Consider the following 26053-nt stretch of genomic DNA (forward strand, 5'->3'; position numbering starts at 1 on the left):
CCAATAAATAGTGAGTGTTTATGGTATCTTACAGCAGCCCCTCTGGCATTTACCAGAATCCACAGATTGCTACTCCGGGCACGACTGGCCGTGTGGAAACCCTAGTGATTACCTTCTCAAATCTGACTTGTCTTCATGCACCTATTAGAACCACTTTGTTAGGGACTGTTGGATGCTAAGAAATATGTTCTGCTTTAAACAGACTCCTACATAATCCCTTCAGTAATAAAAATGCAGGGTATTTGCAACAGCGTCATAGTGGGCTGACAGGGCAGTGAACAAGCAATGCTCATATGGAAAGTGAAGGATGATTGTAACAGACTACAGGAAGTATCATGCTCTGCGCTGTACTGAACTATTTTACTGTCAGCTGCCGAAGAGAAATGTAACCAATGAGGGAGTGGGAGAGTAAGCCTTTTCAGAGTAAGTGAGTATTTGTTTAAGAGTTGAGGGTTAAATTGAAAAGGATGTGGGGTGGGAGCAGCTCTCTTGGCCAGTTTGTTCTAATGTTCTCTCACTCACTAAACTTTCTGGTTGGGGATGGTGTGAGAGCAGGTCTGGACTGGGAGTCAGAATAGGCCCTGGCATTTCAAGTACACAGAGACCCAAACAATCCCACTAGCCCACTAAATAGCAACTTTCTATGGTTTTACAGCAGCCCTTCTGGCATTTGCCAAAACCCGCAGATTGCCAGTCCTGGCCTGTGTGAGAGCTGCCTGTGATGTACCTAGGGTTGCCACCCGTCCAGTATTTTACCGGCCTAACCGGTAAAACACCTGCCAGGGCCGGGGCCGGTATTACAAATTTACCGGCAATGTAGCTGCCGGTAATTTGTAATACCATTTACAAAATCCCTTGCCCGCCGATGAAAACTTCCATTTTCCTCAGCTTCGGTGGTGGTCCCACCCCTTTTGTGACGCTACCCCGTTTCACAGCAACCCTAATCGGCTCCACCCCTTTTGCGTCATGTCCCGCCCCTTTATTTTCTGCCCCCACCACTGGCCGGTAATTTTTTTTTTTTAAAAGGTGGCAACCCTGTACCTGATCTGTAGTTCCTGATCTGCTCTGTTACTGACTGAAGTACTTCCTTACTATTATCACACTGTTCTATGAGCTGTGCAAACTTTGTTGAGATGGCTCTGCTTATTTTTGTACATTGTGTGGGTGGGGTAAAGCAACAGCTTGGGTCTGCTGGTGGGTGCACTTTCTTTGGTAGGTCCTTCAGAGGCAGCATATGACAGGCAGAGTTTGGCATACACAGACAGAGTAGGACAGAGTATGACACACAGGCAGCATAAGGCAGGCAGAATAGGGCACGCAGAGTTTAGCACACACACAGGCAGAGTTGGTCAGGCAGAATATGGCACACAAGCAGCATAGGGCAGGCAGAGTATGCCACACATAAGCAGAGTAGGACAGGAATAATGGGCAGGCAAAGTATGGCACACAGATATAGTAGGACATGCAGAATATGTCACACACAAGCAGAGGTGGACAGGCAGAGTAGGGCACACTCACACAGATATAGTAGGACAGGCAGAATATGGCACACACAGACAGAGTTAGACAAATAGAATATGGCACACACAGGCAGAGTTGGAAGGGCAGAGTAGGGCACACACAAACAGAGTAGGACAGACAGAGTTGGACTGGCAGAATATGGCACATACGGGTAGGGTAGCGCAGGCAGAACAAGGTAGGATACAGGGGTCCCTATCAAGATCACTCTAAGATGAACAGTATGTACTTTACTATGTATAGTGACACAACGCCAGTGCTGCTCCTACAATCTCTCTGAGATGTAAACTGGTGAACAATGTGGGCACTGTGAGGTGTGATCAATGCAGGTTCTTAGAGGTGTGAACAATGAAGGTCATTACAGTTTTCTGGTATTTCTGGGACAGCCTTCCAGGCTGAGAGCAGCAGAGCCTTCAGCCCATGTACCCAGAGCCTCAGAGAATATCCACTATTATTGGGATATCCACTATTATTGCCTCAAAACTGTTTTAGGTCCTTATTTCTATCATTTGTGTTAATGGGAAATGAAGCATACTTAGGACTGCATAAAATTCAACTGAAAGATGCAGTTTGCATCCCCAGATGCAGTTTATTACATGAAAATTCTATTTATGTTTATGGGGAAATGTGGAACCTGATTTTTATTATATATTATTATGTTTTATTAACTTGAAGTTTATCAGTTTATTGGGAAATGTATTATTGCTACTTCATGGGAAAAGTAGATGTGCTGTAGAGGAAATTGGGTAGTTTACCTTCAGATTGCCTACCCAGCCCCATTTTCCAACACTGGCACAGTAACCCATAGCAACCATTCAGTGGTTACTTTTGTTCATCTAGGTGCAGGTAGACCACTGAAAGGAAGTGAAATTAGTTGTTATGGGTTTCTGCCCACGTACATATTTACCAGTTTTGCTAAAAGAGTCTGGTTGTTGTCAAATAACACATTTGAAATACTGACATTTTCATTTACATTTTATATGTTTTACAAATTTTCCAGAAAATGTATGTTTTACAAATAGATTCATTTTGTTTCTCCCACCTTTGTTTTTCACAGCAGCAGCTCATAAACATTGGTCATTACCTGGGATTGCTGCATGTAAATTGTTTTACATGTTGTGAATACAATGATTCCCCTCAGCTGAAACACCTGTCAGGGCCCTTACATTTTAATAACCGTATTTTGATAATTTTTTAAAAAGCTTCAAGAATGGAGCCTGCTCTGGAATTGTAACATTTTACGAAGTCTGTGACAAGTCTTACTGAGCTACTATTGGTAACGCATTATTTACTGTTGTACAAAAAATGGCAACTTATTAAAGAGCACTTTTGCAGTGTAATTTGAAAACACATTTGGAAAGGTTGTCTACAGTATAAATGCATTTTTACAATGTATTCCTGGGTTTTACACAAAAATGTTGCTAGCAAAACCAATTAAACTGCACTTACTTTCTCTGCCCAAATTTCTTTAAGGGTGCAAGTTCACAAGCCTGTTCACAACGGTTCCTTTCACAGTAGTATATCCATTAACAGCACTCCAAGATTTTTTTTAAAAAAACGCCTTTAATATTTGCAGATATTTGCATGGCAGCACAGCAACATTGTGCAATGTTTTGAGTGGCACTCCACTCTTTATCAAGCATGATGAAGTTTGATAAAGAGTGGAGTGCCACTCGAAACTTGCACAATGTTGCTTTACTGCCATGCAAATATCTGCAAATATTAAAGGCGGTTTTATTGAAAAATCTTGTAGTGCTGTTAATGGATATACTACACAAAAATGTTGTCCTCATGTTCCCAAAAATGGCTGCGGAATGCTATTGTTAGCGAAATTAAGAGATTTTAAAATACTTACCAGATGCATATCTTGCCATTATTCTGTCTGTAAATAGTCAATTCCAATAAGTCTTGCACATGCCCCCAACAGTGTTATTCTTTTAGTGTAACCTTTGTCATTAGCACAGTAAATTTTATGTTTCAAATTAAAACTGACCCGTGCTTATGTCCTTTAAATCCTTGAAGAATAAATTGCTTTAACTCATTTTCCTGATTTTACGTTTTCCAGTATTTTACACTATTTTTACTGGTGCCCTGAAAATGTTAGACTCAGCATCATCTGTGTTGCTCTTGAAGAGATAAGCTTAAAGAGATACTGAAACCAGAAAATCAACTTTTTTTTTATATCTATCATAACATTGTCTTTCATAACATTGTCTTTGAATACTATTTATAATTTTGCCATACAAGTATTTGCCTCATGCATGCTTTAACATTATCATTCTGGGGATTCTGACTGACAGAAGGGACTGTCTGGATGGCAAAACAGTCAGGCTTAGGAACTTCAAGTAAAATTACATACAAAAGCAGAACTATCAGCAAATCAACATGACCTATAGGCACTAACGTATATTTTGAAAATAATATTTTAGTGTCAGTGTCACATTAAAGGAAAACTATACCCCCCAAACAATGTAGGTCTCTATAAAAAGATATTGCATAAAACAGCTCATATGTAAAACCCTGCTTCATGTAAATAAACCATTTTCATAATAATATACTTTTCTAGTAATATGTGCCACTGGGTAATCATAAATAGAAAATTGCCATTGCCTGGGATCGTACGATTCACTGTGCACACAACATAACAGAAAAGCATACTTGTTAGGTCACATGAGCCAACTAACAGACTGAGTTCTGTCTTTTGCTTCAACACTTCTTCCTGTTATAGTTAGAGTTGTAGTATTTCTGGTCAGGTGATCTCTGTGGCAGCACAGAGACATCACGAAATGGTGGCTCAAGGCAAGAGATGTAAAAGGGCAAGATTTACTTAAATATATAAACCAGTTTGGTAAGATTCTTTAATATGCCACTTAATATGATGTAAACTATCTGTAGCTTAATTGTTCATTTTGGGGGTATAGTTTTCCTTTAAGGGTTATCAGACATCAAAACTACATTAGCAGAAATTGAGGCTATATAATGTCATTTAAGCTGATACTGATGCTACAATGCTGCTTGTCGATTGTCTCATACAGCATACATTAAATACTATCCTAAATACTATTAATAATCAACCTTGTATCTTATATGTGTTGTTTCCACCTGGTGAAAGTATACCTCCATGTCTGGCTTGTATATTTGTAGACTTGGTCATTCTTTACTGGACCCTTATGCACTAGAAATTAGAACATGTTTTGGACAGGAAGGAACAGTGACAAAGTTAGCAAAACAAGTATAACATCTTTTAAACATGCTGCAGCATTTCATGTTTTGCCAACATTAACACCGCTTCTTTCAGGTTCAATTGGGTCTTGAAAAAAAAGGGCCATTTCTGCAAATATTTTGCAAGACAGCAGCAGTAAGGACTGCGAGAATTAACATAACAAATAGCTGACTAAAAAAAGGCCACATTTCAGGACAGCTACTAACCATTCACCTCACATGCAAGTTTGGAGAGATCTATGGGCTTAAACCCAGTTTGACCATGCATAACTTTACTTTGTGCTTTCTCAACTCTGAATGGTGAATAAAAAAACTCTTTAAGACTGACGCTTGTCAACATAAAGCAGTACTGTAGAGAGTAACTCTTTTCATAGAGCGACATTGTTGGGGCGCATTTTACCAAACAAAAAATTGCTTTTGAGGTGGGCATATGCAGTCTAGAAAGTAAGGAGGGTACCATATAACAAATATGATCCACAGTTATATGTGCAGTCACATAACAACCCCCCCACAGATATTTCTGATTTTGCCTTGCTTTTTTTTTTACTGCAGCCTTGTTTTACATAGTAACATAGTAAGTTAGGTTGAAAAAAGACACACGTCCATCAAGTTCAACCTTTTCAGTGTTTATTTAACCTGCCTAACTGCTAGTTGATCCAGAGGAAGGCAAAAACCCCCATTTGAAGCCTTTTGAATTTGCCTCAGAGGGGTAAAAAGTAATTCCTCACTCCAAGATAGCATTCAGACTGAATCAACTTGTACTATGAGCTATCTTCCATAACCCTGTATGTTCTCACTTTCTAAAAAGTCCTCCAACCCCTTCGTAAAGCTATCTCATTGTATCAGCCTGTATGATTTATTCAGGGAAATAATTTGTCATCTGTGGTGGGCACATGATTTGAAGGCTTTTTAAGGAATCACATTCAAAATTGTGTCCTGTCAATGGCATTATGAGCAATAATCAGCAGAGCTTTATGAAGGATAGGTCATGCCAAACAAATTTGATTAATACAGTGCCCCACAATCAACTGCTTTCTAAACTGAGGGCTGTTGGGCTTAATAAAGTTATTAGCACATCGATAGGAAACTGGCTACAGGATCGGGTACAGAGGATAGCTGTTAATGGTACATTCTGTACTTGGAGTATGGTTCTTATTGGAGTCCCTCTGGGCTCTGTATTGGGTCTACTTTTATCTAACTTGTTCGGTAATGATAATTGTAAATAATATATCAGTGTTTGCAGATGACACAAAACTATGCAGTTCATCCAGGATGTGCTATCCTTGTACAAGAATCTTGACAAACTGGCAATCTGGGCGGCTAAGTGGCAGATGAGATTCAATGTCTATAAATGTAAATTCACGCACCTGGGATGAAAAAATTTGAAAGCCAATTATACCATTAATTTTACTTCACATGGCAAATCCATAATGGAAAGGAAGTCCTTGTAGATAATACACTTGACTGTAACAAGCACTACAAGTCAGCTGCAAGAGCAATCAAGGACTTGAGCTGTATTAAAAGGGGAATAGATTTGTGGGAGGAGGGGGTTATTCTTCCACTGTACAGAGCACTGGTAAGGTCCCATCAATTAGAGAGGGTCCAGAGAAGGGCAACTAAGATGGTAAAAGGTATGGAAAATCTCAGCTATGAGGATAGACTGGCCAAGTTGGAGTTATTCATGCTGGAGAAGAGGCGCTTAAGGGGTGATATATGTTGTGCTGGCTCATACATTAGATAGCTTCAGAAAGGGGTTGAATGGCTTTTTACAAAGGGAGGGAATATAGGTTAATGAGAGATAGCTCATAGTACAAGTTATCCAGGGACTAGTCCGATTGTCATCTTGGGGGTAGATTTATCAAAGAGTGAAGTTCCACAGTCCGCAGAGTTAAACACCACCTCTCTCCATTAATTTCTATGGGATTTTTAAAGGCATATTTATCAAATGGTGAACTTTCACTATCACCCTTTGATAAATACGCTTTTAAAAATCCCATAGAAATGAATGGATAGAGGCGGTATTTTACTCTGCGGACTGTGGAGATCTCTGACTTCACTCTTTTATTAATCTACCCCCTTCGAGTCAGGAAGGAATTTTTTTCCTCCTCTGAGGCAAATTGGAGAGGCTTCAAATCAGGTTTTTTGCCTTACTCTGGATCAACTAGCAGTTAGGCAGGTTAAATATAGACTTATTTAGACCAAGAAGGTTGAACTTGATGGGCATGTGTCTTTTATAACCTAACTTACTATGTTACTATGTTATGAGGTTAGGATGAACTTTTGGGTGGTCTGATGGATCCAGCCATAGATTTTGCAGATCAGACTTATAATGTATGCTTTGATGAAATGGAAAATGGAAATATAGTTCTAGTTAGTTTGTTATTTCGGTGCTTGGCATAGCTTTATTTTAATGTCTTTTGTACATTTGTTTACAGATATTCACACAAATAAAAAGCAAATTCCGACACAGTATTACCATGAGGTTATTTAAAACAGCAGAAAGGGGAAGGTGCTGTTTCCTTTTGTAAACAAAAAAATGTAGCAATAAAAAATTGTGCTTTAGTAAAGGTCCATTTATAGCAGACTATTTTCTGTGTGTCTTTCTTTGGCATTTAATATGCAAGATAAATTAACCTGCATATCTTGAGATAAATATGTCTAGACAATGAATAAAAATTGCGGCCTATTGATGATGCAGATACGATTATAGATAAAACATTATGTTGATGTTATTTGTGTGCATATTTACTTGTTGATCATAATTCATAAGAATAATTATGCTTTAAGAAATATACAATTTTTGTTGAACTGTGCAGCCCTGCTGTAATTTCTGAGATTGTCTGAGATACATAGGAGTTCTGTAGCTGGTAAGAAGTTGTCATTCTTAATACGCAAATTACACTTTGTAGGGAATAAGTACTGAGCCAAGAGGTACTTGTTTCCACTTGTACCTGCCCCCCCCCCACACACATGGGCGTCAACAGAAAATTTTCCAGGGGGGGGGCAAGGAAGAAAACATATTACACAAATGACTTATACCCATATTTTGGTTTCCACACAAACCTAACAACAGCTTTTCTATAAATATATAAAGTACTAACTGTTGCACATGTATAGCATTGCCATTCCATTAGTGCACAACAAAATGTCACTAGCATAGAATCTATGTTTATACGTTGTATTTCAGTCTAGTCGAAAGCTGCATTGTTCCCAGAGTGGCAGAACGGTTAAAAGATAAGTCATCCAAAAACAAACAATGAGTTGGATACAGGACAAGAGCAGGAGAGGGTTTGAGGTGCAGAAATATATATTATAATATTGTAGATATTTCTATCTATACAGATATATAGAGTGAGTCAGAGGGTTATTAGAGACAGAGAGGTGAGTGTGGGGGTAACTCAGCAGAATGAGAAGGGAAAGGGTTAAAGAGGACAGTGAATAGAGTGAGGCAGATGGTTTTAAGAGACAGAAAGGTGAGTGTGGGGTAACTCAGCAGAATGAGAAGGGAAAGGGGAAATGAGGACAGTGAATAGAGTGAGGCCATGGATAGGTGGGGGATTCAATGGAGCAGTAGGGCAAGAAACTGTATGGATTAATGTGCTTTGTGGCAAATGAACTGAGAGAATTGTTGTAGGCAAAACTCATAACCAACCTGTACCTATAAGATTGAATAATGAATGTACACAGCTATACACGGGTTCATTATAGTCTTACATACGTTAACACTAAAGGTGGCCATAGACGCACAGATAATATCGTACGAAACGAATTTTCGTCCGATATTCGTTGCGTGTATGGTGGAAAAAGAGCCGACCGATATCGACAGAAGACTTGGATATCGGTCGGCTCGTCGATCGGGCTGGACGGAAAATTTTGATCGGGTGCCTTTGAAGGGACCCAAACATCGCCCATTGTTAGTGCTGAATCGTCAGATACAGGTAGAATTCTATTGTTTCTTCCCGTATATACACCTGTATATCTGACGATTCAGCTCTACACGTGTGTATTGAAACGAACGATCTTTCTTGGAAAGATCTTTTCCAAGAAAGATCGTAATTTTTACGTCTATGGCCACCTTTACAGTTAATTTTACACAGAGATACACACACATACACTGGCATTGACACACACACATATACACTAGCATTCACACTCTAAGATTAACACAACAGATTCAAACACATCTGCCCTGGGAAAGAAGCTGTTTCATCAGGATAGGATTCTCTACTGTGATTCTCTCATTCCTTACACACAGGAAGCATCTCACAGAGGGAAGGGCGGAGCTAAATCCAGACTGCTGCTCTGAGCAGTAGAATAGGCATTGGAATGGTACATTATTTGAGGGGGTGCTGACTATAAGATGTACGCCTTGTATAAGCTTATTGCAGGTCCTTAATTGGGTTGTTCACCTTTGAATGAAATTTTAGTACGATGTAGAGAGTGATATTCTGAGACAATTTGCAATTGGTTTTCATGTTTTATTATTTAAGGTTTTTGAGTTATTTAGCTTTTTATTCAATAGCTCTTCAATTTGCATTATAAACAATCGGGTTGCTAGGGTCCAAATTAACCTAGTAACTGTGCATTTTTTTAAATAAGAGACTGGAATATAAATAGGAGAGGACCTTACTAGAAAGATGAGTAATTAAAATTAGAAATAACAATACAAAATTCACAGCCTTACAGAGCATTTGCTTTTTAGATGGGGGTCAGGGACACCCATTTGAAAGCTGGAAAGAGGCAAATAATTAAAAAACTATGAACAATAATTAATGAGGACCAATTGAAAAGTTTCTTAGAAGTGGTCATTCTATAACATACTAAAATTTAACTTAAAGGTGAACCACCCTTTTTGGTAATTTTAAGAAATGTGTTCATATAAACAGAACAAATCAATATATGTATACATATGACAAGAGAATATCCTTTAATATAAAGTACAAGTCGTGGGGGCACGAGCCCCCCCTTGCCCCTATCTGTGGACGCCCATGCTTCCCAACAAACCATACCTCCCAACATTTTGGAAATAAAAAGAGGGACAAAAAAGTTGTTGCCCATAGTGTGTTGAAGTTTTTTGACCACGCCCCTAATTACCATGTTAATTTTACAAAATTTGGCAGGTTATGAAAGTGTGGACATATTTCTGTGTTTTTTTTCAGTAATTTTAATTTTGCTAATGAAGGAGACTTTCCCTTTAAGCTGTGAGTCTAACTTCTCCCAAAGGACCTGTTATCTTATGTTGTTACAATTACTTATTTGCTTAGCATGAAATTGTTACAAAAGTATCTTATATGCAGCTGTGGCTGTTCTGGGATCTCTGCCAAAAGCCAATTAAGTTAGAAACGGTTTATTTTTCTGGCTGTTCAGTGCAGAGAAAAACGTGACTTTCCAGTACAAACGAAGGACTGCAGGTTGAGCTGTCCCTCTGAAAACGGGACAGTTGGGAGGCATGCAAAACTTTGCCATCTAAAAGCTGATGAGGTCATGTAGAATTCAATGGAAACTGTCCTTATCAAACCATAAAATCTTTATTTACTTTGAGGTTTTAGAGGTTTAAATGCACAAAAATTAGGATTTTGAGATTTTCTTTGTCATATTCATATTTGTTCCGTGTTTATGTTAATATGTGCTTTTTATAGCCAGATTTTTAATAAATAATGGGACATTCTTGATTTTTTAAATGGTTGACAAAAAAAGACTCCAAAACCTACACAAATTTGAATTTTGATAAAAAGGGCCCATAGTGTGAATAGCAGTAAAAGTGTTGATGTGTCGTGAATTATTCCCCCCATTTTTTACACCTCATAATAAGTCTCCCCCTTAAAATTTAGTGAACATAACAAGCATATGAAAAATATAAATATAAATATACTGATTCATATTGACACCATATCCAATTCATTATGTTTAATATATCTGTTGTCAGTCCCTTTAACCTTTGGATTTGTGCCAGTGCCAGCGCTACACCCCCCCCCCCAAAAAAAAAAAGTTATGCAACTGAAAGCACCACAACAGTGCATCTGTAAACTGTAGCCAACTGTTTTGTTTTTTTTAATATTAAATATATTCAGGGTCTTTGTCTGGAGTCCAATATATAGACAGTGTTTACCCTATAGTATTAATATTAGTATTGTGTTTATATTTCTGCTTATGCCTGCATTCTGGTCATCTAGTTCCTAAATTACCACTCATAACTCTTACGAGTGATAGTATATTTTATAGGAGATAAGCAGTACAGCTATGGGATCCATTATCCGGAAACACGTTATCCAGAAAGCTCAAAATTACGGAAAGGCCCTCTCCCATAGACTCCATTTTAATTGGATTACCTTTTGCTCTGTAGTGATAAAACAGTACCTTGTTATTGATCCAAGCAAAATCATGCCTATTGGATTAATTTAATATTTACATGACTTTCTAGTACTTAAGGTATGAAGATTCAAATTATGGAAAGATCTCTTATTCGGAAAACTCCAGGTCCTGAGCATTCTGGATAACAGGTCCCATACCTGTAGTTACTAATAATAAATCTAAATGTATTGCTAGACACAAATTTAGAGGAGGAGAGTAAGAGTCAGGTTGCAAGAATACCATAAAAAATGTTATATTTCCTTTAATATGCAGTTATACCCAAAGCACCAGTATCCACTGCTACCTAGTTACTTTTACTAATAAGATTTCAGTTTGTAATAAAGCATAGAGAGTAACATCAATTATTTGTGCACAGTTACACAGTTGTGCAGACTGCACAAGTTCCAACCGCAGAAACAGCTTGAACATTTATTTTCATTGCCTAACCAGCAAGTGAATTGCTTAGGTTTGCTGCAATGATGTGCACTAATTAATAACTGAACCCTATGTACAGTTTTTGTAGAAAATGAACATTGAGTTGTAAGTTCAATGTATGTAACTATACTCTCATATTCTGGTGGTAGAATCTAAAAAGACAGTCTGCAAAGCACAAGACTGACAACAACTATTCCACCAAATCTGCTGAAAAACCTGAAAACTTAAAGAAGAATCGTTATAAAGATATACTTCCGTGTAAGTAGGACATTTGCCTAATGTTGTTATTTGATAAGCAAACTGTAAACTGTGTCCTGTTTTTAATCACTGATTGATTATTTATTATTTTTTAGGAATGTTGTTAAGTAGAATGTATATCTATTTTTTTATTCCCTGCCATACGCATTTTGTGAAAAATACCACCAGAGAAATTAGGAATATTTTTCTCTCCTAACTAAATAGTTAGTGACTTTTTGAATTAAGATTTTTATAGAATGAGCTACTGCTTTGCCTTATGAACTACAGTATATTATTTCAGAAGAGGTGAACTTTTGTAGGAGAAAAAATTGTAGGGCAATATGAACATGGAAATTTAGGAGATATTTTAAATTTAAGATTTGAATCTTATCTGAAGTTTATTTTACAGTTGATCACAGCCGTGTGGAACTATCATTAATCACATCAGATGAAGATACAGATTTTATCAATGCCAACTTTATAAAGGTAATTGTTCTGAAAAGGCAGCTGGTATACTCAAATTATGGTGAGGTCTGATCTAAGGATAGGTTTTTTTGGTCTGTGTAATGTCTGTAATTTGGTTATGTAATTGGTGCAACAGCAACATTGGTGCCCATATAAAACAAGTTTAGGCTAATGCTAAGTCTTTTCAGTTTTTTTGTTACAATTTCTTTTTTTAAGTGACAAAAGCATGGTATCTGTGCCTAATGGTCCCTATAATCTGAAATAATGCCACTAAATTTGAAAATATCTTCAGCATAACTCACTGCCACATTTGCCAATGTCCATTCATCTGCTAAGCAGGGCTAACAACAGATACTTTTAGTTTTGACAGATCTGCTAAAATGAAAGGATTTTCTGTAGATAATTTACACTCCCACAGATGAATGGACAGTAAGCTCAGCCAAACTGTCTGACCAAATCAAGCCATGTGTGGTCATCATATGCTTAGAAGCAGATGACAAGCATTACTAATGCAAACAAAGTCGTAAAATTGCTTAATGGGGCTAAACTTCCTGTTGTTTCATAGGAAGGAAATGGCATACACATTAAAAATCTTTAATTTGCTTTTTAATTTTAATGGTTGAATTACTTAATACAGAACATCCAAAATGAGCTTCCCTTGAAATTATGTATTGCAGGGTGTCTACTACCCCAGGGCCTATGTTGCTACTCAGGGACCTCTTCCACATACTCTTGTTGACTTTTGGAGAATGATTTGGGAATTCAGAATTGAGGTAACATTTCTATGCTTTCAAATTTCAAATAAGTACCAATACTGGAAATCTAATACAGGTATAAACTTATAGCAAGAATGTAATAAGAAGACTTTTTTTTATTACTAAAGAATGAAGCCATGCATGCTTGCACATTAGTGATGTTCAATGGTATTCCACCTGACTTAGATTCTTACCATAGTGGTAGAGTGCTGACAATGAAGGCAGTTTTCCTAGTTCCGCATTTTCTGGCTATTTAGCCTGACTTTGGTTCTCCTCCCACTAGTAATTTATTGGAAACCATAGTGAAGATTCCCAGGCCCAGAGCCTCTTCTAGTACTAGGGTTTCTGGTTATGTATTCTGGCTTATTCCCTTTCACTTACTCCTCAGCTTGCTGGAAGGATGCCCAGGCCCACACCTGTCCACAACCCACCCATATCTCATTGTTCCATATCTTATTCTTTTTGGTTGTCTTCCTAGCAGTGGCATGATAGAAATTTCTAACAGGATACCCGTTATCAGAGCCGTCACAATACACCTGGGCCTTTATTACAATTGGTTCAACTTTGGCATAATATTTTATAATTAATATAATATATAATTGCTGGAAACGGCATGCAGGATTCTCAGAACCAGGACCTACTGCTCAGTCCACCCAGCCCTCACTATTCCTGAATATTCAGCCTGTCTTTTTTGATAGTTACACCATAAGTCAGGACATACCCAGTTTAACAATTTTTACCTAGAACTTCCACCTGACTCACAACTAATGCATGTCCCATGCATTCATATTGGTTTAATTGTGGCCAGCACAAGGCAACTCAGCCACAATGATGCTAGAATTGTGGGGGAAAATTCTGCATTTTGGGTAAAAAAAACATACTGACTTGTGCCCCAAATTGAACTTTGCACAATGCACTCATTCTTGAAAATGAGCTCATAGTGTCCAGAGACATTCATTTGTGCCATCCAGAGAAGCTTTTGTTATGTGCCATATTTAATTCTTACCAGATCTGTTCTATCTTTAGGTTGTAGTCATTGCTTGCATGGAGTTTGAAATGGGAAAGGTGAGTGTAAACTACTGCACAATAAACAAAGAAACAGGACATTTTCAAAACAAAGATGATCCATGCAGTGTGCCCTTTTAAAGAAATAGATTTTGATAATGATTTGGATGTTTGAACATTAACAATTGCATTATATTTGTCCTTGCATTATTTAGTGATCCCTTTTTTTAATACCAAGCAAAAAATGATTGATTTGTATTTTATAAGTCTTCTACCATTCTTTATGCCAAATGTATAGGTAATTTATTAGTGCATAAAGTCTCAAGTATTGCAGTGCATGTTAGCATAGCAAGTTACTTGTTTTTCGAATGAACCAACACTCACAATACCCTTGGGCATTTATGACAATAATGTGCAACCAGGAGGAACTGCACTGTATTTCATCAATATATTAATAGGTCTGGTCATGCTCTGAGGGTACTTGGGCAATGCCCCTGCTGCCTTTTTTTAAGATGTTATGGTTCTACATGAGTGCTATGGGAGGCAACCTATATTTAAGAATAACGGAGGTTAAGTTTACACACAACTACTCCCATATTTAATAAAAGACACAACGCTTGCCCACGTACAGTAACGCATAGCAAACAATGATATGTTTATTTTTAAACAGGTTACCAATAACACCTGACCAGGTGCTAGCACTTATTTTGCAGAGTCAACTTCTGTAAGCATCACTTAAAGGGGGTTGTTCACCTTTGTGTTAACTTTTTAGTTTTATGTAAAGAGTGATATTCTGAGACAATTTGCAATTTTTTTGTATTTGTTTCTGAGTTTTCTAGTTTTTTATTCTACAGCTCTCCAGTTTGCATTTTCATCAGTCTGGTTGCTAGGGTCCAAATTACCCTATCTACTGATTTAAATAAGAGGCTGGAATATGAATAGGAGAGGGCCTGAATTAAAAAAAGAGTAATAAAAAGTAGCAGTAACAATACATTGAAGCATTTGTTTTTTTAGATGAGATCAGTGACCCCGATCCCCGATTGAAAGCTGAAAAGAGTCAGAAGTAAAAGGCAAATCATTTTTAAAAAACTATTAAAAATTAATTGGCCATTCTAAAACATACTAAAAGTTACTTTTAAAGATTAACTTCTTTATTATCCTCCTATTTGTGGGGATATTTGGATTTTCAAAGACTATATTCTAACTGTGTTTGTACACTGGCTGCACCTCAGTGTTGACAATGTAGCCAGTTTTAGCTAAATGAGGGCTATAAAGTTGCAGCAGACTAGGTATGGAGTGTGGGGACATAAATATGTGTGTATAGTATTCACAGAAAAATAAATACATACAGTATCTAGGCACTATCTGCAAGAGTTTGTATGTTCTCTATCAATGTTTCTATCAATATGATAACACTTATGCTGTTTTCATGTGTGTACCAGAAAAAGTGTGAGCGCTACTGGGTGGAGCTAGGCTCTGAAGCACTGCAGTGTGGTCCATTCTTCATAACATGTGTAAGTATCTTTTTTTTAACCAGCCCACATTTATTTATATATCACATTTTAATAAATTGCTCTTTATTTTTCTCTAGTGTAATGAGATGAAAAAGACAGACTATGTAATCAGGGTTTTACAAGCTACATATGGCAAAGTAAGTTTATTGTTATACCATTATAAACAGTTATCATATATAATGCATTTAAAGCATAATGGACAGAAAGCTGGTTTGGAAACCAGGGATTTGGTACTTTGGTAATTACTGTGTGCAAAGGAGCAGTGGTCTGTATGATTTGTCTGCATGTGACCAACATTTCATGACTGTCACTCCTTCTTCACCTTTCCACAAACATACAGCCATGTAAACCCTTTTGCCTACCACTATGAACAGGAGATGAGACTGCTTCTTCATTACACACTCCGCATCATGTTCAAGAGGCATACAAACGATGGCTAGATGAACTAAGCTCAGAAAAGTTTACCTGTATTGTACTTGCTGCTTAGATTTCCTCCAGGGAAACTGAAGCTACATGTTTGGTCCTTGTGCGGTAGATAATTAGATGACCAATATACAACCCCTTCCCATTCCCCATTATTGTGACTTATTTGATAGCAGGAGTCCATTTTGCATGGTATTATCTGTGCACAGGTATTACCTGCCTCGTAAGGACCAAACTTGGAATAGCTTCAGTTTCCCTGCCTGCCCTGTTCAACTGATTTCATGATGTGGTCATGATTAAAAAATAGGCAAAAAGTATGGCAAACACAAGCCCTATTCATTAAACTCATGTTGAACGAAGGGTATATTGCCTCTTTAACTGTAAAAACCTATTTCCCTCAATTACCCCATATGTCTCATTGCATCCATATTATATTTGCAAACAACCTGCAAAGTACAAGGCCTACAGATAAAAAGAAACTCTGATTTTACATAGGCTTCCCTTAGTGGCTTTAGCTACACATGCAGCTGATTTGCATCCAGTAAATTGGATGCATGCTAATATTGCTATGTATCCAATATATGCCATACACACAAATGCAGTTAGAAAACCTTATAGCATTTGTATTGGATTAACCAAATAAGGTGTAAATTTGCTGCATTGTGGATAAAAAAACATGCATCCAAATTTTGCACTTTGTAAATGTATTTTTTCAATAAAAACAGTTTTTAAATATGTCCTCGTACATATCTCTCATGATACACAATAATAAAATTACATTCCTTTATCTGTATGCATAGGAAAATCGAATTATTTATCAATTTCACTATAAAAACTGGCCTGATCATGATGTTCCATCTTCTGTTGAACATATCTTGGACTTCATAAATGATTTTCGACAGATTCAGAAGGATGACAGTCCACCCATATGTGTCCATTGCAGGTAACTAGAACTTAAAGACTGCAAGCGTTATTTAAAATGGCGTATTTAGGAATATTTAGCCCTGCTTGCAATGCAAAATCAGTCACTGGCGAAAATGACATTGCACATTTTCGCTAAGCAAAGGTTTAGCGTAACACCTGCTCTGAAGTTTTTGTTGGAAAAAAGGTTTTACGATTGCAAAGTTATATTACATCCACTGCGAACGTTTGCATAAACGATTTAGTGGCAAACTTTGAGATTAAGTTATTGAGGTCTTTAAACAGTCAAAAATTATGCAAACATGGCTGCCAAAGTTTGCAAGCATCTTTGTTGCAGATTTTTTGCGCTACAACAATAATAAAATATTTTTAGTAAAGGTAAGAAAGCATTAATTTATTGTTCTGGAGAATATTAAAATTAATATTATGAGTAGTTGTGGCTAGGAAAATATTGCTCTGAATTAATAGGAGAAACATTTGGAGCTTATTATTTATTGTCAGCCTCCTTACACTGGCATTAATTTTGCAAAACCACTCCTTGGAAAGATCTGAGGTTCTCTTGAGAAAATGAATTTGGGAGAAGACATTACTAGTTTTTACTAATATGTTAGGGTGTGGTCAATGCCACATGTGGAGATTAGTCCTTGCAAGGAAACTTTGGGTGACTTTGTAAAAAGTGACTTGTATATTTTCCTACTGGCCATCTACATTATTGCTGGTGGGAAAGAATTTTAAGGTGATAAGTCACCCATGGTAGAAGCCTGTTAAAAACCACAGGCCTATTTCAGCCCCCGACCTCTAGCATTGTCCATTTCTTGTTCAGCTCCAAATGCAGTGTTGTGTTTTTTTGGAGAAATCTGCTGAGTGTGTTCACAAGACACAAGGCTTCTGGGCGCGAAACAAGAATAGGACACTGCCAGTGTTCAGGGATAAAATAGGCCTGCAGAATTTAACAGGCTGATTTTGGCCCTGTCTGATCCTAGTCTAAAGGTGGTGAGGCTGTGGAATGCTCTACTGGGAGATGTTATGATAGCATATTCAGAAGAGGAGCTTGGTTGCTATCTTTTATAGGGAAGATATCCAGGGCTAGAGTGATCAAGGGCTGCCATATTCCCAGCATTCCTACATGAGTAAAGTCTTGTTTGCATAATATTCTTAACAACTGGCTTGGTATTACATGATACCTCTAAAAGTACCTTGGGTTTATAGTGTGACTGTTGTCTCTTTGCTTGATAAGTACAGTATACATCTCCTGGAAAAATTAATTTTAGTACCTGTATTTTAGTGCTGGTTGTGGAAGAACTGGAGTTATTTGTGCAATTGATTATATCTGGAGACTTCTGAAAGACAAGGTAAGTGCAAAGCATCATATATTTTTCTTCAAACAAGATAGCATGTAATTCTGACAAAAAAATATATACTGTTGCTGCTATTTCTGACTTAAATTAAAATTGTTTATTTTTGGTATAGGTAGGGGTTACCTGTTCCAGAAACCTGTTATCCAGATTGCTTAGATTAATGAAAAGGCCATCTCTCATAGGGGTATATTTATCTAAGAGTTGAGTTAGAGATCGCCACAGTCTGCAAGCATGAAATACTTCCTCTGTCCATTATTTTCTATGGGATTTTTAAAGGGATATTTATCAAATGGTGAACTTTCACTTTCATTCTTTGATAAATACGCCTTTAAAAACCCCATAGAAATGAATGAAAAGAGGCGGCATTTCACTCTAGCAGACTGTGGTGATCTCTAACTTCACTATTTGATAAATATACCCCATAGAGTCCATTTGACAATTGTTTTTTTAAATAATTTTCTTTTTCTCTGTAATAAACAAATAGTACCTTGTACTTGATGGTTACAAAGCAACATGATTCCTTATTGGTGCCAAAACAATCATTTATTTAATGCTTAAATCAGACTTAAGATTCGGAGATCCAAATTACAGACAGAACCCTTATCTGGAAAACCCCAGGTTCCTAGCATTCTGGATGATAAAACCAATACCCGTACAAATATTTTATTGCACAGCCAATGTGGCTGTAAATCATTGTGTTAGAATGCATTATAAAAAAATGACAGAAACCTTAAAAACCTAGCAATCCCTGGGCTTAGAGTCCACTGGGTAGTGTGCTCAATGCTTAGAAGTGAAAAAGAGCATTTCATGGTAGTGACTTTATTGTCTGTATATTTTCCTACAGATTTATCAAGGGTTGGATTTCAAATTTGAAAAACTTCGAAATTCGAATATAAAAAAAAAATCAGTTTTTTTGGCTGAATAGGTCAGTTTTCGATTGAATAGGTCAGTTTTTGAATTAGAATCGTACGGATCGAAGTAATAGCTCATTCGATCAAATTCGATTTTAAGTTTTTCCAAAAAAGTCCACCAATTGACTCTACATAGATTCTAGGGGGTTCCCCATAGGCTAAAACAGCAATTCGGCAGGTTTTAGATGGTGAATGGTCGAAGTCGAATTTTCAAAGAGACAATACATTTGTTTCAAATTCCAAATGAATTTTGACTATTCCCTAGACAAAGTACACAAAAATTAGCTCGAAATTCTAATTTTTTAAATTCAAATTTGAACTTCGACCTTTGATAAATCTACCCCTTAGTGTATGAGGGTACAGAAGGGGGCAGATGTATGAAGGGTCGAATATCGAGGGTTAATTAACCCTCGATATTCGACTAGGAACTAAAATCCTTCGACTTCGAATATCGAAGTCGAAGGATTTAGCGCAAATCCTACGATCGAACGATCGAAGGATTATTCCTTCAATCGAACGATTAAATCCTTTGAATCGAACGATTAAATCCTTCGAATCGAACGATTCGAAGGATTTTAATCCAACGATCGAAGGAATATCCTTCGATCAAAAAAACTTAGGCAAGCCTATGGGGACCTTCCCCATAGGCTAACATTGACTTCGGTAGCTTTTAGCTGCCAAAGTAGGGGGTCGAAGTTTTTTTTAAAGAGGCAGTACTGGTCGTATAGTCGAACGATTTTTAGTTCGAATCATTCGATTCGTAGTCGTAGTCGAAGGTCGAAGTAGCCCATTCGATGGTCGAAGTAGCCCAAAAAACACTTCGAAATTCGAAGTTTTTTTAATTCGAATCCTTCACTCGAGCTTCATGAATCGGCCCCAAGATGTCAAATATAGGCAGAACAAACATTGCCATAGTACTTATTAAATACCCACATAAAAGCTGCAAATCGGTGTACGAGTCTGCTAAAGTATATTGTGCCTTGAGGTATAGGTAGCAAGTTCAAGCTAAAAATCTATATGAGATAAGTTGTTTCACAATAATGTATATTAAAATAAAAAATTGGCATTGATTTTATTTCAACATTGATCTAGGAACACTTAGAACACAGAATCTGTAAGTTATAAGACAATGTATGACAATACAATCATCCCCTTAATGGAGATAATTTAATAATGCTCGATTTTGAATTATTGCTGCATATCACGTTTTTCTTTTTAACTCTAAACTCACAATTAGAATTACAGTATGAAAACTAAGGGGGCTTATCCCATCAACAAATTGACCTACTTTATCACAAAATCAGATTGAAAAAGCCGGTGCAGGAAAAAGTTGTGTCAAAATTGTGTGTCAAATCGAATAGAATCGATTTGACGATCTAATCTTGCGACTTTTCTGATTTGATGCTGACTTTTTCGGATTATCAAATGAAAACCAGCATGAAACCCTCGAAGATCATAAAGGCAAGAAACAACTGGAGCTGGAGTTTTTTCGAAGTCTTATTTTTAGCAACTCAACCAGAAAAAATCATAAATAGACCCTTAATTCTTTAATTCCTTTATGATGCTATCAGCATGTAATGTGTTTGTCTCAGCAATGAATAAATAGCTGTGTGTTTTTCTTTACTTAGATTATTCCAATGAACTTCAGTATTTATAGCGTGATTCAAGAAATGAGAACTCAGAGGTCTTCACTCGTTCAGACCAAGGTATGGTCTATTTATGAAAAAGAACTGCATTTAAAAAAAAAGCTTGAGGCTGAAGATTTATTTCTTCACAACACTAATTACACAACTAGGGATTTCCTCAAACGTGTGTCTAACGGGAATATTGTGAAATCTGAGGTTTGCAGGTTTTTTTTGGATTTAATAAGGAAACATATTATAAGTATATGGACACATCATCAAAATATGATTTAGAAAATTCCCTCTTATAACCAGTCTAGAACACAGTTTATCCTGTAAACAACAGTGCATGCATTGACACAACGGAAATTACGGTTCATTCTATCTACCCAAGCCATCAAAAGTATTTCAATTGTAAGGCTTTTCACACTAATATATGGTAATGCAGCTTAGTAATAAAAGATTGTTGTGCAGGTTATTAAATAACAGCATTGTTATAATTATTTGGTGAATGTCATATCCATGTATGCCCAGATGAACGCACACACTTAACTAATAAACCCATAATTCTTATGAGCACATAGGTATATACAGGTATGGAACCTGTTATACAGAATTCTTGGGACTTGGGGTTTTCCTGATAAGGGGTCTTTCTGTAATTTGGATCTTCATACCATAAGTCAACTAAAATATCATATAAACATTAAGGAGGTTGTTTATCAAAGGTCGAATGTTTTTTATACCTTGAATGAGCTTGAATGATCCCACTCGAATGGGATCTTATTTGAGACAAAACTTGTATGGAAAAAGCTCGATTCTGCTAAACCAGAAAACTCAAATTGATCAAGTTTTTGGTGAGAAAAAACTTGAATCGCACAAATCATTCAAGTTTTTGGGCAAAACCCTTTGAAAAAAACTCGATGAAGGCTAGTAACATCTTCAAATGGTTCAAGGGACCTCTGCCATTAACTCCTACATGACCTCAACAGGTTTTAGATGGTGTATTTTCTGATTTGAGCTATTTCCAGCGTCGGAAATCTCAAAACAGTTTTTGAGAAAAAAACTAGAAAGAAATTTTTAACCCGAAAATGTTTTGACCAAAAAGTAGGATTATTTTGACACAAATAAGGATTAATTATAACTTAGTTGGGATCAAGTACAAAGTACTGTTTTATTATTACAGAGAAAAAGAAAAGCATTTTTAAAATTCTATATTATAAAATAGATATCATCTATTACAATGAAGTCTACGGGAGATCACTTTCCTGTAATTCTGAGCTTTCTGGATAACGGATCAAGGGATAATGGATCCTATACCTGTAATAGATAAAATTTGTTTTTCGCTTTCAGTACAATGCCCCCCGTATGCCCAGTTTTCCCAGGACAGTATCTGTTCGAGTATGTGCGATAATTATCCTTAAAGGAACGGTACCATCAAAAAAATGAAAGTGGTTTAAAGTAATAAAAATATAATATAGTGTTGCCCTGCACTGGTAAAACTGCAGTGCTTGCTTCAGAAACACTACTATTGTCTTTATAAATAAGCTGCTAAACATAGCAGATAAGCTCTGTAGAACAATATGGTGTTAACTGATATCCACTATTTAACCTGTGCCATATTACTTTTTTTTCAGTTACCACCTTTGCTATACAAGCAGCTTGTTTATAGGAACTATAGTAGTGTTTCTAAAGCCAACAGATCAGTTTTACCAGTACAGTTTTAACAGTACAATTTTCATTACTTTAAAACACTTTAATTTTTTGGTGTTACTATTCCTTCAAGATTGATACACCCCGGTTTCTTTCCATACTTACATACAGGTTCAGACTGGGGGGCCCAGTGACTCAGGGCCCCCCCTCCAGCCCCCCTGCCACGCGCCGGGGCCCACAAGAGCTGCACTCAAACACAGCCAGATTCACTACCTTGTCTCTTAGTTTGCTGCTATACATATTACTTTAATCCCAGGGTACTCTGTCCTCTATCCTACAATTTCTCAAGATGTCCCCATCTTACTTGTATATTCGCCTGTCTGCATTACCCAATTTTTTTTACCCGTTTTTTTTAACACAATGCACAATGGATCTTGGCAGAACTAAATAAAGCCTACCACTTACAGTGATCTGTGGATGCAATATGCAAGAGACCCTTGTACTTAATTGCTGCTGAAAGACTGTTTATAGGAACTATAGTAGTGTTTCTAAAGCCAATAAATGAATTCCTGCTTAAATATTGAGTACATTTTTTAATTTTTTTTTCAGTTCTCTTGTTTAAAAAAAATATGTCATTATAATGCTCCTTAATTCAACAGCCCTATCATTTTTAAGAAATGGTTCATTTGTTTCCACAGTGCTGTCAAACTGTTCTTGTTTGTTCTGTTCACATATCTGGGTCCTAATGATGAAAAGGGGCCATTAGATATTAAATTAACTTTAAAAATGATTTACCATTTTTACCTCACATGCTGCATCTTTTTAGGAGCAATATGAGCTTGTCTACAATGCAGTGATCCATCTTTTCCAAAATGAACTTGAAAAGATCAGTGGACCAGGGCATTCTTCTGAAGCAGTAAGTCACTGTGTCTCTAAAGGCTACAGATTTTGTAAGAAAAGCCAGAAGTTTTTAAAGCTATTTTGAGGAGTGGTAATTCATATATACATTTATGTCCTGCATTCATAGCAGAATGCAAAAAAATTGTATGTAATGTACATAACCAAACTGTGCAAGGAAGACAGCTTCCTTACTTGCAGCAGTCACAAATAAAAACAGGATCAAAACAGAACATTGCTTATACAGCAGGCTCTAGCTGACTCATTTTAGCAAAGTTTAAATAGCTGTAAGCAACAAACAAAATGTGCACAATTAATAAAACAAGGGGAATGGTTATTATTATAATAAAAAAATACAGTAATCAATCAGACGTTATCTTTAAAACTGCATGTAGAGTAATAAAAGTGTGTCTGAAAGGCTGATTATTGCACTCATGCTATTTGTCCTTTCTTAGCAAACAACCCTTATTGCCCTCTGCTTGTAAAGAAGTACAAAATATGGAGATTTAAATGGCATAATCTCATTCTTAAAAAATATCCTATTCTGCTCTATTATATTATTATATTACTTGCAGGTCTGTGGTGAGTCCCCTAAATAGGTGTTTAGGCACAAAACAAAGAGTAAAAAGCTTAAGAATAGCATTAGCATGAATTAGAAAACTACATTTTGAAAACTAAAATAAAGAGGAAGAAAAAAAGTGGTGAAGGAAATAGATTGATCACAAACAAAAATATAGCTCACTTGTAATTAATGTTCACTCACATATATTACCCAATTTCACGCTGTATAGAGGTATATACACCAGAATAGGGATACTAAAAACAAGAAAAAGCAGTAAAACCCCACACTACCTTACTAAAATTAATTGAGATCTAATTATATAAGTGATTAGTGCTATTATAATCATATGCTTAGTTCTCAATCAATTTAGCACCAACATACAATTAATGGTATTTCAATCGATTGTGTTATATACAAATAATTGAAATGATTAAAGTGCTTAAGTGCTATACATTAGGTCCTGTGACTTTCAATAAAATGTATCTACACACAATTGATGAATAATCTAAAAGTTCATGGTTCTTATATGGATTAAATAAGGTGCTAGTGCTGTAGTTATAATTTTAAAGTGAATTCATGTTATCAAACAATTAAAAATAAAGCGTCAGCAATTCATGAATAAAAGTTAGAAATTAGAAAATAGTATAGAGTTGGAGTTGTCCCAAAGAAACTGGCTGTGTTGTCCCAGGAGAACAACGCAGCCAGTTTCTTCGGGACAACTCCACCTCTATACTATTTTCTAATTTCTAACTTTTATTCATGAATTGCTGATGCTTTATTTTTAATTGTTTGATACCATTAACTCACTTTAAAATTATAACTACAGCACTAGCACCTTATTTAATCCATATAAGAACCATGAACTTTTAGATTATTCATCAATTGTGTGTAGATAAAATTTATTGAAAGTCACAGCACCTAATTTATAGCACTTAAAGGGCACCTATCACAGCCAAAATCAAACACATATTAACAATCTGACCAGTACAAGCTAAACACGTTTAATCAAACTACATATATAGTTTTTTGAAAAAACTGCAGGTTTTAAAAAAATCCCTTACTTTGTAAAATGGTTTCTTTCACTGAGGGAGGCCATATTGAGACTCTAACAGAGACTCTAATGTGCAAATTTCAGGAGCATGCTCAGATTGTAACACTGCTTTGAGTATTCTACCCAGAATGCCTTGTTTTAGTAAACTCCTCCACTAGAAGTATCCACTAGAAGTGCTGCCACCTGCTAACTTCCAGCAGGTGGCAGCACTACTGTACAGCAGCTAACACACAGGTTTGGCTGATTTGAAAATAGCTTAGAAGGGTTGATAAGCAAACAAGGAATTTGAACTGAGCATGTGCGAGATTTCAGAGCTACAGTTGGCTGGGAAGATATAGGTAGGAGGAGCCAGTGAAATCCAAGATGCCTGCCTCAGCTAGAACTGCAGTGGAGATAGGGGAGATCTTGCAGAAGGAATAGTGAGCTGATCATTTACATTATACAAACAATTCTAACTGTTTTAAAAATCGGATTTCTTGGACTTTCACATAGTGTATTTACTTAGTAAATGATTTTGGTCATGATTGGTGCCCTTTAAGCACTTTAATCATTTTAATTATTTGTATATAACACAATCGATTGAAATACTATTAATTGTATGATGCTACTAGATTGATTGAGAACTAAGCATATGATTATAATAGCACTAAGCACTTATATAACTAGATCTCAATTAATTTTAGTAAGGTAGTGTGCTTTTTCTTGATTTTAGTATGAAGCAAATAGATTGGTAATTTTTGTCAGTATCCATTTTGCAGCACAAAGCACTGTGTAAATAACATGCCATAAATATCATAAATATGAAATAATCTGAATCAATTGAAAAGAAACTATTATAAAAAAATAACTAAAATGTAGTGAATGCTGAATAATTATTTTGACAAATGGAAAAGGGCTGTTGGCTCACAGTGTAACCAAAACTCATAAAATAAAGCACAAATAATTTAATCCAACAAATTATGTTCTGAAATTTCTATAATCTGTTTATTGTATATTTTCAACCTTGGACAACAGATTTCAATCAGTATCTTTTTTTAATATGGTATAAGCAAATAAATCAATATATTTGCCTCTACATTTTACAGGCATGTAGTGAGAGTATCTCAAAGGTTTTTGAGAAAATGGCTGCAGAAGAAAACCAAAGCCTACACAGAGG

The 26053-nt window shown here is 36.3% G+C and overlaps 1 protein-coding gene across 2 annotated transcripts in view; it reads left to right on the forward strand.

Moving 5' to 3' along the window:
- The window catches only part of LOC108707492 (tyrosine-protein phosphatase non-receptor type 22), a 62696-nt gene that overhangs the window by 14362 nt on the left and 22281 nt on the right, over positions 1-26053 (forward strand). For both annotated transcript variants that reach the window (XM_041582058.1, XM_018245492.2), the window contains exons 2-12: positions 11676-11784; positions 12173-12249; positions 12906-13001; positions 14010-14048; positions 15431-15502; positions 15580-15639; positions 16726-16868; positions 18132-18198; positions 20744-20821; positions 23214-23303; positions 25983-26053. In XM_041582058.1, the coding sequence (XP_041437992.1) occupies positions 11676-11784; positions 12173-12249; positions 12906-13001; positions 14010-14048; positions 15431-15502; positions 15580-15639; positions 16726-16868; positions 18132-18198; positions 20744-20821; positions 23214-23303; positions 25983-26053 (902 nt within the window). The remainder of the gene's footprint in view (positions 1-11675; positions 11785-12172; positions 12250-12905; positions 13002-14009; positions 14049-15430; positions 15503-15579; positions 15640-16725; positions 16869-18131; positions 18199-20743; positions 20822-23213; positions 23304-25982) is intronic.

Source organism: Xenopus laevis, chromosome 2L (genome assembly GCF_017654675.1).
Source record: "Xenopus laevis strain J_2021 chromosome 2L, Xenopus_laevis_v10.1, whole genome shotgun sequence".
Lineage (NCBI taxonomy): Eukaryota > Metazoa > Chordata > Amphibia > Anura > Pipidae > Xenopus > Xenopus laevis.